The 8,827-nt window shown below is 41.9% G+C and overlaps 1 protein-coding gene across 1 annotated transcript; it reads left to right on the top strand.

Annotated features, from left to right (window-relative positions):
* Positions 1-270: 270 nt before the first annotated feature.
* On the top strand, positions 271-4,235 carry LOC104596166 (putative methyltransferase PMT15). Its single transcript, XM_010257216.3, has 6 exons — positions 271-1,656; positions 2,441-2,651; positions 2,754-3,051; positions 3,139-3,531; positions 3,625-3,702; positions 3,822-4,235. Exons 1-6 carry the CDS (start codon positions 949-951, stop codon positions 4,069-4,071), a joined length of 1,938 nt encoding a protein of 645 aa, XP_010255518.1. The 5' UTR covers positions 271-948; the 3' UTR covers positions 4,072-4,235.
* Positions 4,236-8,827: the final 4,592 nt, after the last annotated feature.

Below are 8,827 nucleotides of genomic sequence, written 5' to 3'. Positions count from 1 at the left end.
ATACAATTTGAAGACGTTGAACCTTACTTATCAAAGAATGTGGCCCCATTAGACCCACAAACTGTTTCATTCCCTGATTTCCATCTCATTGGTGGTAAACCCTTACACTTCTGACTTCACTGTCACACTCACACTGTTCATAGTACACGCACACGCACCGAGTGGAGAAAGGAAAACCCAGTGATGGCACACGGCAACAGTTGTCCAGCCTACTGCTTCAAATCCTCGATTCACTTTCACCAGTTTGGCTGTGAAACTGTTGTTCTTTTTTAGAGTTAATAGGACCTGAAACCCATTAAAGAATTGAAGCCTGAAAAGCTTCCCGAATCTTTTCATCTTTTCCATCAAATCGCATTCCTCTTCTTCCTCTTTCTATGAAGGAGCCGATTGAAACTTCAAACTTCACTTCCTATATATATTCCACATATTTTGTAACGTATGCCAGAGACCACAACCGCCACCAGTCCACCACCACCAGCGGCAGATTCGCAGAGAAAGACAAATAAAAATAAATAAGAAATCCACAATAATTTTATGAATACATACGACAACCCAAACGTTGTGCAAGTACTTCACCCCCCAAATCCCACCTACGGCCACGTGGATTATCCACCCATTTTGTTTTTAGATGAACATGAAGCCGAATACTACCTCCACCTTATGATTCATCCTCCTTTGACCCCCCCTCCCTCTCTCTTCAGTCTTCACCACCTCCCTTACCATAGCAATTGAAGACCCACAGGCCACATCTGTTTATTATATTAATTCCCCTCTCTCTTTCTCCCTCAAAAAGAAGTAACACAGAGGGTTCTCTCACGACCCACATGACCATCTCTCTCTCCAATCAATCTTTTTGACTTCGTCACTCCAATCTCAAAACCCACCAAGATAATAAATAAGCATAGAAAAGGAGAGAAAGAGAGCCAGTGCTCTGTAGCGGTGGTGGCTATGGCGAGTCTTAACCCACCATCCTATTCTGCTTCGTACAGGCCCTACAACCCTTACTTGAAAAAACCCAGTCTCTTCAAGATGGTCTGCGTCACCTTTCTTTGCTCTGCTGCCTACCTCTTCGGTGTATGGAAACACAGCGGTGGTTCCGACGTCATGACCGCCTCCCCCACCGACTTTCTTGGAACAATCCGATGTGCTCAGATGAAAAACGCCACCCAGCTTCCGACAGCAACTGTGGTTTTAGATTTCTCAACCCACCAAGCGGCGGAAGATACGATCACCCTGCCGCCGCCGAGGGGTCCGAGGTACTTCCCTGCCTGCGATGTCAAGTATAGCGAGTACACACCTTGCGAGGACACGAAGAGGTCCTTGAAGTTTGAACGGGATAGGTTGATCTACAGAGAACGACACTGTCCCCAGAAAGCAGAGCTACTCAAGTGTCGTGTGCCTGCGCCATACGGTTACAAAAGTCCGTTTACGTGGCCGGAGAGTCGCGATTTCGCCTGGTACGCCAACGTGCCACACAAGGAATTGACGGTGGAGAAGGCGGGTCAGAATTGGATTAGATTCGAAGGGGACCGATTTAGATTTCCCGGTGGTGGGACCATGTTTCCCAATGGTGCCGATGCTTATATTGATGAAATCGGCAAGTTGATCAATCTCAGAGATGGGTCTATTAGAACCGCCATTGATACAGGTTGTGGGGTAAGCAAGTATTTAGTTTGTTTGCATATTCGCCTATTTCTTGACTACTACTGAGTCCGGCATATTCACCAACAGACCGAACTGGTCAAAGTGGTGACGGCAAGTTGAAATTCTCGGTGTAGGATGGTTCCAATTTCCAATTCCCTAGAACCTTCTCAGATTATTACCCGACCAGAGCTATTGGCTTCCCCCGGTGTTGCAGTTCCGTGCCGGCCATCTTTGGGTATTGGGTACCCATGATGGTCTTCTTCCTTCTCTCTCTTTCTTCTTTTTCCCTGTTTTTCTTGAATTATTTGATGGCAACTGGATGGTAAGAGAAAGCAATTTTTCGGAATTGAAGAAAAATAGTCGTCTTCTTCTAGAAAAGAATGTAAATAATTTTTTAATAAAAAAATCGGGATATTTGATTAATAAGAATAGATTTAGGATTAGCTGGTGACTGGTCGGGGTCGCTTCACGCTTGGTCAGAATTAGAAGAAACAAACCCCGCTTGTTGATTTACTGGGGAAACCAGAAAACCATGTCCGATGTAACGATGTTCTATTAAAAAAAAATCCTGTACGCCCATTACCCATTTTACCCTCCATCTTTATACTGTTTGTCCTTGGAAAGTGTTCCACGTTTCACCATCATCGGCTCTCCCAAAAAATGGGGTGCCTTTTGATTTGCTGTTTTCTTCTGTAAATGCACTCGGAGCCAAAGACAGTTTTGATCAGGGGGATTTGGCGTTTGGCGATCCCCTGCAGCTGATGAGTGAATTGAAATCCGGTTGGTAATCCTACAGGTTGCAAGCTGGGGAGCTTACCTCCTATCTCGAAACATTTTAGCAATATCGTTTGCGCCGAGGGATACCCATGAAGCGCAGGTGCAATTCGCTCTTGAACGAGGGGTTCCGGCATTGATAGGAGTACTTGCTTCCAAGAGGCTTCCTTACCCGTCAAGGGCGTTCGACATGGCTCACTGTTCTCGCTGCCTCATTCCATGGGGAGTCTATGGTGAATAAGTTGGACCAAAAATTGTTCTCTAGTGTTGGATCTCAATTGATGAAACATGGTTTAGATTTTAACGATTGATTGAATTGAATGAATGCGCAACAGATGGGCTTTACCTAATCGAAGTGGACAGAATTCTTCGCCCAGGTGGGTACTGGATTCTGTCGGGTCCCCCAATCAACTGGAAGCGACACTGGAAGGGATGGCAGAGGACGCAGGAAGATCTCTCCGCCGAACAGTCCGCCATCGAGGCCGTAGCTAAAAGCCTCTGCTGGAAGAAATTGGTAGAGAAAGGTGACATTGCAATCTGGCAAAAACCCACCAATCATATCTACTGTAAGAAGACTCGGAAAGTCTTCAAGCAACCACAGTTCTGCCAGGCGCAGGATCCTGACAGGGCCTGGTAAAAGAAACTGTTGCTCTCTGTCCGTTGTTCTGTAGTTTCTCCACCTTACTCTGTGGCTGAATTTGTGCTTATTGGGCAATGCAGGTACTCTAAGATGGAGACATGCTTAACTCCCCTGCCTGAGGTGTCCGACATAAAAGAAATTGCCGGTGGACAGTTGGAAAAATGGCCGAACAGATTACAGTCAGTCCCGCCTAGGATTAGTAGCGGAAGCCTAGATGGAGTTACAGCAGAGACCTTCAGGGAAGATACAGAGCTCTGGAAGAAGAGAGTAGCTCATTACAAGGCAGTCAGCAATCAGCTAGCTCAGAAGGGAAGGTACCGCAATTTGCTTGATATGAATGCTCACCTGGGAGGGTTTGCTGCTGCTCTCATCGATGATCCGGTGTGGGTCATAAATGTTGTTCCAACAGAGGCGAAGATCAACACACTTGGAGCAATTTACGAGCGTGGATTGATAGGAACATATCAGGACTGGTAAGCTCTCTGCTCTATCGCATATTCCCAGTAATTCAAAGTAAAACTGACGACACGAGATGCAAATGGTGATCTTGTTCCCCTGAATTGAAGGTGTGAAGCCATGTCTACATATCCAAGGACATACGATCTCATTCATGCCGATTCAGTGCTCACACTCTACAAGGACAGGTAAAACCCACATCATCACTTGGAATGCTTTTTTTAACATTTGGATGGTTCATGATCAGTAGTCCTTAATTAATTAGTACTTACAGTCAATGTACTACTACACCGTGTAACACTTACAGATGTGAAATAGAAGATATTCTATTGGAGATGGACAGAATTCTAAGGCCTGAAGGTACTGTAATCTTCAGAGATGATGTTGATATTTTGGTGACAACCAAGAGCATCACGGATGGAATGAACTGGGATAGCCATATTGTGGACCATGAAAAGGGACCCCATCAAAGGGAGAAGCTTTTGTTTGCAGTGAAGAGGTACTGGACGGCTTCAGCCCCTGCCTCGGATCAACAAGACCCCAAAACGGTTTCTTAACACCATTTTGTCGTCTTATTCTGTATTTCTTGTCTCAATTGTTTTCCTTAATTTATTTCTGATTGGTTCACTACTGATTAATTCTTTCAATATGTACGATTTATTTAAGCCTCTTTTTGCTTAGGTTATAAGATTGTTGAATAAATACGGATGCTTACTCCCAACAGGGAATTCAACGACGTGGTCCAACCTCACCAAATCAAGGGGACTACCTTTTAATTTTTAGTGATTGATTGGTCTTGATTTTCTGAAAACATCCATATATATACCGATTTCAGTTCAGTGGTGTTGCTTTTCATACAGCGTACGTAATATGGCAAGGCCGGTGACCATTGAATCTGCTTCTGCATAAAAAAAAAAAGGTCCCATGACACCCACTATTGGATTGAAACTAGCTAGCTAGAGCCTAGAGGAAAGAAAGTCAGAGATTGCTGGTGAAATGTGGGAGAGCTGTTGCTTTCCAAGTGTTCATGCAAAAGCTAGCAAAACCCAACTAATACAATCTATTTTCAATTGCCTATATCCAAGGTCTAAGGTCATCTTGATGGTTATTATAAAAGTTAACACACGCTTCATTGTCCAATGTCACAGCGTATTTGTCTATTTGATGATGAATTAAGGTAGATGAACTCAGACGCAACATATTTGATATCTCAACTTTGGTGGCCATGACAATTTTTCAGTGGGGCGGTGCATGCAGCAGATTTGTAGTGGTAATTTGGACGACCCAAGAACAAAATTATATACATGAACCCGACTTTTTCCCATAGATGGTGGTCAGAGTGCATATGACTTCAATTCATTATCAATATCTCTAAGGGCTAGGGCCATATATTTTATTCTTCTTAATTGGCAGATTTTAGAGTTCCATCCATCATATAGGGGGAGATCTACTATACTAGATCAAATGGATATCTTGATAATTCAATGATCAATGCAACATTCTAGCTGGATCAGACGGTTGGGAATTAAGAATAGCTAGATAGAGACCAAGACCAAGCAGGAGTAGCCCCACATCGATCATCACTTGATCAGGCCTCCTCCTGCAACTGCAAGTTAGTTGGTTCATTTGATTGGGTGGGGTTAAAGAAGTAGGTAGTAGAGTGTGTAGGTAAGTCATGCCAAAGATGACAATAATTGATTGTGCATGGGGCAGTTTGAATCATCCAAATTAACTTGCCGTTGCCTACCTCCTACCCTATAAGTAGTAAGTAGGGAAGGGGCTACAAGTTCAACCTTCCTGGCCTGACGGACATACCAAAAAAAGCAGTTAATCGACGACAGAGGTAGGAGTGAGTACATGGGTGGCGTCAAGTGTCTGGTCTGTCTAGGCTCACGAGCTGCAATGCTGCTGTTGCTCATGGCTCTGGCGTCCCAGACCCAGATGGGCCGATCCCAAAACTGCGCCAACGAGCTCAGTAACCTTACTGCGTGTGCACCCTTCGTTGTGCCGGTGCCGCGCACGTCGCCACCTACACCTAGCGTTGAATGCTGCAACGCCCTCCACGGAGTTGACCAGAACTGCCTCTGCACCACTCTCCAAATTATTTCTCGTTTACCTGCTCAATGCAATCTCTCACCCGTGACTTGTCGTAAGTATTTTCAGGCTTTCAGAGAGTATATTTATTGTATGATCGATGATGGGTCCAAAATCTCCAGACTACAAGTTTTTTATTTGATAAAATAGAACATATTCAAGTTGACTAACTTTATATATATATATATATATATATATATATATATATATATATATATATATATATTTCTATATTTCTATATTTGATGGACAGCTACTGCATGAGGAGCTAGCCGTGGCCCGTGGGAGGGATCACCGAATAAAATCAGAGTCAGAGTCTTTCGGGTGTATTCGTACTTCTCCGTTTTTTTTTTTTTTTTTCCTTTTTCTTTAGCCAATATGATATGTGACCGACTGGGCAAAAGTGGGATATATATAAGAGACTAAATAAAATAAAAGAAAATTTTCCTTTGTGAGGAGGACATTGAATGTGCTTAATCAATTACCGTACGTGCATGGATTTTTTGATCCTCTAATTCTGCTAAATCTGATCTGACACCAAAGATAAATGAAATTAAAAATGCTAAGAGTTTCATTTTAACATTCTGCGCAAATTGGACATCCCGGCCCATTCTGGGCAGGCACTAAATTGGATACTATTCTGCATTTTTGGATTTTGACAAATTCAGGATGTGGCCCAACAACTAAAGCTGCTTTTAATATCAGAGTTTGGTCTAGTTAATTATGGCGCCACTTACCAAAGACCAAAGATGGTTAATTAAAACTCATCAAAAGCTCTAATTTTATTGTAAAATAAGCAAAAAAGGCTTAATCTATAAAACTCCAGTATACATATGCTTCCTTTTACTGCCAGATTTCTGTTTTAGAGTTTAGCCCCTCATACAGAAATACTAAACAGCCTGAGAATATTTATTAACTTACTTGCCCAAGTTAAGGCACCATTTACCAAATGCATGTGATCCACGATGATCAAAGAACTTTTTCTGCAAATTACTTTATTAATTTACTCAAGTAGTGCTCTTTGCTACAAAACTCTAAATTGTCTACTTGTCTAGTGTTGGGCTCAAAACTGTTTACTTTTGTGTCTTCTTTATTTGTCTCTTTTTTTTTTCTTCTTCTATAAAGTAAACCCATCAAATTGATGGCTAGAAGGCATCTCCATTCCATTGAAGTTGACATTGGAATTATCTTCTGATTACATAATTATATTATTTTAGTTGAAGTTGATATCTTAGATTTCCCTTGTGAGGTGTGATTTTGAACCAGACAGATGGCAGATGTTGATTGCCTTCGGTTCTGGTACTATATTTTCTTTTTTTTTTTGACAAGCTTGCATACTTCTTCACATCCAATGATCTAATGCCTGAGACTTAAGACAAATCTCTGTCTCTCTACCTAGCTTTCAAGTCAAAATCGAAAATTATGGGTCAAATTTAATACCCCTCAATAATTGTATTGCACTTTGGGAGAAAGAACTTAATGTGATATTCGTGTTGGACACGTTGCACTTGCTTCCCATGCAAAACCTACAGAATTAAGGCTAAATCTTTAAGATATTTGCTCTCGTTAGCCTTTCTGCTTAAATCGTTTCTTTACTTCTTTCTTTCTTCCGTTTTGCTTTCCTGCTTCTTTCTTTTCTTGTCTTCTTTTATCTCTTGTCTACTCCTGTGCTCCTCTTCCTTTTATCATGGAGAATATCGAAGCTCTCAGCATGGCCTTTCAAAACATACTCCAAGGTAATGGTCCAAGAAATATAGACGTTAATATCCAACCTTTGATCCCTCCTACTGTTCATGAGGCCTAGAACCTTTCCTAATCTGTCGTCTTTTTCCTAGACTTACCGATCAATTTGAAGAAGTTGTTCAGGGCCTTTATGATCTTTAGAACCTTAATGCTAATAAATTACTCTTAGCCCCTTTTCACAGAGGTCATTTTCGCTTAAACTTTCGTTATGAAGAATATTATAATCGAGTCCGAAACAATGGTCCTTGGACTCTCAACGAATAGTGGATCCTAATGGAGCCTTTGGTACCTGGTAGACCCCAGTATTCTTGGAATATTCAGCAAATTGAGATCTAGGTCCAGCTTCACAATTTACCCTTTAAAACTCTTTGTTTAGATGTTGGTCGTCCTTTGTTTGAATGCTTAGGACCCACTAGGTTCGTTTCTATAGTTCAAAATTTCATATGTGCTAAGGTTACCATCTCAGTTGATAGGCCTCTGAAAACTGTCTGTTTTGTCGGCATTCATCAATGGGTAACTTACCATTATAAGGATTTACCCTGAGTTTGTTATATCTGTGGGAAGATTGGCCATCAGTTTCGACGTTGTCCGCAACCAATTCCTCATACAAATAATTTATCCTATGATCACTACTTTAACAGGAGAACCATGAATCACCCTGGATCATGGCTGAAAGCTGAACAAACCCTTCGGAAAACATGGAAAAAGCCGCACTTCAGTGATTTTGTCGAACTACCACCTACCACCCCACCCCAAAATACAAACCTTCACAATGAAGATTTCTTTACACCGCCAACTGATTTTGTGACTCTTGTTCTGAATCATGTTTCTCCAACTACTCAGTCACCAAATCTCTTGGCGATGGCCTCATCTTCCAACCTATCTTCTATCAGAGCTTCTGTTGCTACTTTTCACTTAGACAAAAGTGCTCAATCTCTCTTGAACCGTATTCTGGATGATCAAGCTGGCCCTTCTTCTAGTGTCCGAGGTAAAAGGCCTCACGTAGATCTGCTATCAGGACTGCAGATTGATATTGATCCAAATCTTATCCCTACTTATGATCGGCATGATATGTCAGAACCTTCTTCTTCCTCTGCCTGTATCATTACTGTGGACAATGCTTTGCCTTGAGACGTGGACTCTGATACAGAACCTTAGGCACTAGTAAATTTTCCTTTCTGCCTTATTTTCTTTTTACTATCTCCATGGGCGGAGGTGGCCAACCCGATTCAGCCCCACCAGTATCCATGTTGATCATGAGTTGGAACTTCCGTGGGGCCTCTCGTCCCAAGGCAGTTCAAGGGCTAATAGATTTTGTCTCTCACTTTAACCCATATATTATTTTTCTATGTGAAACTAAAATCCAAGAAACTAAATTAAATTCTTTAATTAATACTATGCGCTATCCTAACTCTATTATAATTAATCCTGAAGGCCGAACAGGCGGATTAGCAATCATTTGGAAAGCTACAATAA

This window comes from Nelumbo nucifera, chromosome 1, assembly GCF_055504915.1.
Source record: "Nelumbo nucifera cultivar China Antique chromosome 1, China Antique-T2T, whole genome shotgun sequence".
Lineage (NCBI taxonomy): Eukaryota > Viridiplantae > Streptophyta > Magnoliopsida > Proteales > Nelumbonaceae > Nelumbo > Nelumbo nucifera.
This window is presented reverse-complemented; position numbering and strand designations above follow the sequence as displayed.

Coding starts and splice junctions, on each gene's coding strand:
- LOC104596166 (XM_010257216.3), top strand. CDS start 949: ATGGCGAGTCTTAACCCACCATCCTATTCTGCTTCGTACAGGCCCTAC. Junction 3,052..3,138: donor CAGGATCCTGACAGGGCCTG/GTAAAAGAAACT, acceptor TGGGCAATGCAG/GTACTCTAAGATGGAGACAT. Junction 3,532..3,624: donor ATAGGAACATATCAGGACTG/GTAAGCTCTCTG, acceptor CCTGAATTGAAG/GTGTGAAGCCATGTCTACAT.